Source organism: Magnolia sinica, chromosome 7 (assembly GCF_029962835.1).
Source record: "Magnolia sinica isolate HGM2019 chromosome 7, MsV1, whole genome shotgun sequence".
NCBI classification, from domain to species: domain Eukaryota; kingdom Viridiplantae; phylum Streptophyta; class Magnoliopsida; order Magnoliales; family Magnoliaceae; genus Magnolia; species Magnolia sinica.
In genome coordinates this window covers 15,924,902-15,929,116 of record NC_080579.1, presented here as the reverse complement: position 1 = coordinate 15,929,116, position 4,215 = coordinate 15,924,902, and the positions used below count along the sequence as shown (strand labels likewise).

The 4,215-nt window shown below is 39.4% G+C and overlaps 1 protein-coding gene across 1 annotated transcript; it reads right to left on the bottom strand.

Annotated features, from left to right (window-relative positions):
- Nucleotides 1-627: 627 nt before the first annotated feature.
- On the bottom strand, nt 628-3,862 carry LOC131251136 (large ribosomal subunit protein bL34c). Its single transcript, XM_058251670.1, has 2 exons — nt 3,642-3,862; nt 628-1,036 (listed from the first exon to the last, which is right to left on the bottom strand). The coding sequence occupies exons 1-2, from the start codon at nt 3,823-3,825 to the stop codon at nt 783-785; spliced, it is 438 nt and encodes a 145-aa protein (XP_058107653.1). The 5' UTR covers nt 3,826-3,862; the 3' UTR covers nt 628-782.
- Between the last annotated feature and the right edge of the window lie 353 nt (nt 3,863-4,215).

Sequence of the window (4,215 nt, the reverse complement as noted above, 5' to 3'; positions counted from 1 at the left end):
GATAAAATACAAAAATTAATAATAATAATAATAATGGAAGGATGAGCAAACAAATGATGCTTGGCTTGTCGGTTGGAGCTCCTACTTACAGGTTTTGGGTTCAAAACCCAATTCTTATATATTTTAGTAAAAATGCTACTCAAGTGAGTAACTTGACTGGAGTCATGTTGAATCAAGTTAGTCGACCAAGTCAGATTGACTTGACAAATCACGCTGAGTGAAGGCCAAGACAGGCTTACAACCAAGTTTCACAATTGCCAACGAGTTCTAAAACTATGAGCTAGATTCACAGAAGTTCTACACAGTTTCCCCCTCACAGTAGGCGAGGCAAACAAATTTTGAATTGGAAAGAGGTAGAATCTGATCACTGACCCGAAAAAGAGAGTTACAACAACGGTACACATTCAACCAGCAAAGCTCAGAACAAAATGGATGGTCACAGTTGTCCAATCGATGCAGCAGCCGATTGGTAGTATTGATCATCAAATACAATTTCCATGTGTACTACAAGGGCGCCGCATAGAACTTCCATGACACAAGCTGCATAATAGCATCTCTCTTAACCATGACTAAGTTGGAGGAGACATGACACACCTGCACACACTAGGGTTCCCCACGTGCATGGCATGACATAACATTCAAAATGTTCAGCTTTGAGAACTTGTCAAACAGATGAAAGATTCAAATGAAACCAAATTAACATTTACTACAAAAGAAGACATGGAATGATCTGTTACCACAAATCCATTCAAATCAAAGCTCAACAGTAAAGGATGATCAGATCAGCCCCGTTTCCCACTGTTCGGGTTCGTCTTCGTGCAGAGAATTTTCCGTCCCTTGGCCCTCCTCCGCCTCAACACTGCCCTCCCACCAGTCGTTCTCATTCGCCTACGAAAACCATGAGTTCGAGCTAGTGACTTCCGAGACCGAGACCTTTTTGTAAGGCATAGAGCAGCCTTCCCAGCTCTCACCTGGAGGACATGGCGCCTCTCCTTTACCACTATGCTGTAATTGAAATCAACCCTCAACGACAAACCTGAATGTTCAAGCATAACTAAAATTAGAAAATCAATATCCTTGGGAGCCTTGGAAGCTTTCATTTGTGTTTGCATTTGATGAAATCTGCTTCCTTGCTTCAAGGCTAAACATTCTGTTTACCCGACCTTACACCTGTTTGTTTTGTGAGAGATTATGAAGGAAAGAAAAATGTTAAATAAGAGGAAAGCCTCTTTTCCTATCAATTGACTTTTTAAGAAAAGGTTTTACTCCCTTGCTGAGGAAACGAAATCGATTTCCTTCTTCTTCTTCTTCTTCTTCTTTGTTATTATTATTATTATTATTATTATTATTATTATTATTATTATTATTTAATGTTTCTCAAATAGAGGAACTGTCACATTGAAGGAAAACTGTTTACTTTCCTCAGTTTTCCTTCATTTTCCCTCAATCCAAACAGTACTATTTGCTTCCCTTGAATAAAATTGCCATTATTTAAAAATAAAAAAAAGAATGAGAACGACTAGTGAGATGTGGTGTTGTAATTTAGACCTCGTATTGATATTAAAAAAATATTTAAAAAAAATGCAATCATTGTTAGCACTTGAATATAGCGTTGAAAAAACCAATGATGTACGTTTATAGTTTTCATCACTTTGATATGGCATTGATTTCTGTTATGATAACAGAATGTTTCAGGTTTGAGCAGAACACTAACCAGAGAATTGGAAAAGATCCATGGCTAAGATTTGAGGAACACTCTTTCTTGATCATTGCATAAACAGCAGAAACAAAATACTTCTTTCAATGAATGCATTATGCACTTCGACACTACCATTTTAATATGGGCAAGAAGCATGTCGATACAATCCCTAACGTCAAAGTTGGTTGCACGCCATTTCAATCAAATCATGTACATTGAAAAACCATTCTCATCCTCGGCATTTTCCTAGATGAAGATGCAACTATTAAACAGAAACTAAAGAGTTTAACATCATTGTCTTAGTTTCTTTCCTACTGACCATCGACAGGTAAATCTCCATCAGAAGTTTGTTAAAATTCAATCAAGACATTTGGTTTGGAATAAAATTGATTCAATCGAGACTCAACTCATTTTTAAAAAAACCCAAAAGCATATAAACAAGCATCCAGAAGATAATCTCATACTCTACAATATTGAAAAATCATATCACATGCAAACATCTTTAAGCTAAGAAAACAATATCTAGTACTCAACTAAGCTTCAACTTGTCTTAGTCTATGGCCCTCTTTGATTTGTGTGGAATTCCATTTTCAATCCTTGACGTAATAATACATCTTTCGATATTATCATGTAACTGAACAGAACAGTATCCAACACCAACTACCCCTTCTTATCACTGACATGCATCTGTGTCTAAGCTACATCCATCTTAGCTTTCTAGCATTAACAAATTCTATGACACAAGTAAGAAGATACACTCCAAATGGTATATTCTATTGTATAATTCACATAATTGAATTGTTAGATGTTTTCCTGCCGAAGCTAAAACATAGCATCGATTTCCTTATCTGCATCATTCCAAATAAAACCCAGCTGATGTTTTTACACATTGAATGGATGGGTGTATTTCAATGTACTATTGACTTGAATTGCAATATAAGTCTAACAGAGACGTCATTGGTTTTTGCAAATGTTCGCAATTCAATTCACTTATACATCCAAACATAGCCTAAAGTCCAGAAACCGAACACCATTTACAAATGAGAAGTGCAAGGGCGATTCGTGCAACCAGAGATTGAAGAGGCAATTCATAGAACAGGTGCAAGGTCTTTGCCACTCATCAGGTAGCTCACGCCGTCAACATGCATTAACCCAAAATAAGGCTCTCCCATTCATCAGATGGGCCACATAATCAAGAAAGATCAATATTTAGTAAAAGAGTATGGCGAAAGGTCTATACTTGAGGTACATGTGTGGCCCACATCAAATTTTGGGACGGAGCACGTTTATGTTGAGATCCACCTTTTCATTCTCTGCTTGGCTAAATTGCCTCAACATTCTTCTAATAAACATCCAATTGTCAGTAAGGATAACCACTGTGTAAGAACATATCAATGAGATGAATGAAATAGATGAAATGGGTGATGAGGTTTCCATCAAGGAAGCATCATACAATGCTCGACTGTAATATGTACACTACGCTCGGTGCTCTTGTTTCGTACAAGTGATCTGAACCATTGTACGATGGGCCCATTAAATGAAGATCTCCTAGACTGAAAGGTCATAGCCGTCGAATCTTTCGCCCATTTTCAATTGAATGTCGACTGTTGCTGCATTTTCTTCCTGAACGCTCTATTCTCTAGTTTGGATTCCCACATATGGAGATATTTCATGTGTGGTCTATACTCGGTGGGGCCCATCCGCTCAACCGATGGATGACTGAATCATTGGCGTAATTGTACGAAATGAAGCATTGTATAAAACCTATTCTACCAAGATGTCAACAACAGAAAGAAATTCAAGAAAGGAAGATCATGAGGCAGATGGGTTTTCTCCCAAAAATGTCAGAACAGCAAGAAATTCAAGAAAGGAAGAGAGAGAAGCTAGAATTCAACAAAAAAGACATGAGAGAGAGAGAAGAGAGAGAAGGGGTTTTGGGTACCTGAGAAAGAAGAAGGGAAAGAAAGAGACGTGGAGGGGGAGATGAAGGAGGAGGTGTGGTGGGGCCCACCAGGGGCTGGGGACCTGATGGAATGAACGGAGCTTGTTCTTCTGCTGGTAAGCAGAGATAAGGAAGCTGAAGGGGGAACCCTTGTTGAGAGAGCTGCTACCACAGACAACGCCATCCTCTCTCTCTCTCTCTCTCTCCCCGAAATGACAAAAGCGGGGCCTTATCTACAAATAAGGGTGGCAATGGGCCGGGCTTAAGCCCAAACTAAAAAGTTTCAACAGCCCAACCTAAAGACACAGCCCGCCTGGTTCAAAATCTAGAAGCCTGGTTAGGTCTCGGCCCGGATTTTGATTTGTTTTGGGCGGGCTCTATTCAAAATTCTAATTTTTCAGTCCCGAGCCCAGCCCATTGACACCTCAAGTCCCGGCCCGGCCTATTGCCAGGCCTATCCATACAAATAGAGGAGCAAATGGTCCAGGCCGAAGCAGATGAGAAAGATCCAGCCCGTTAGCTAAATTATCAAGCTGGACTGGGCCTACTTGTCAGCCCCTTTTGGCAGATATAA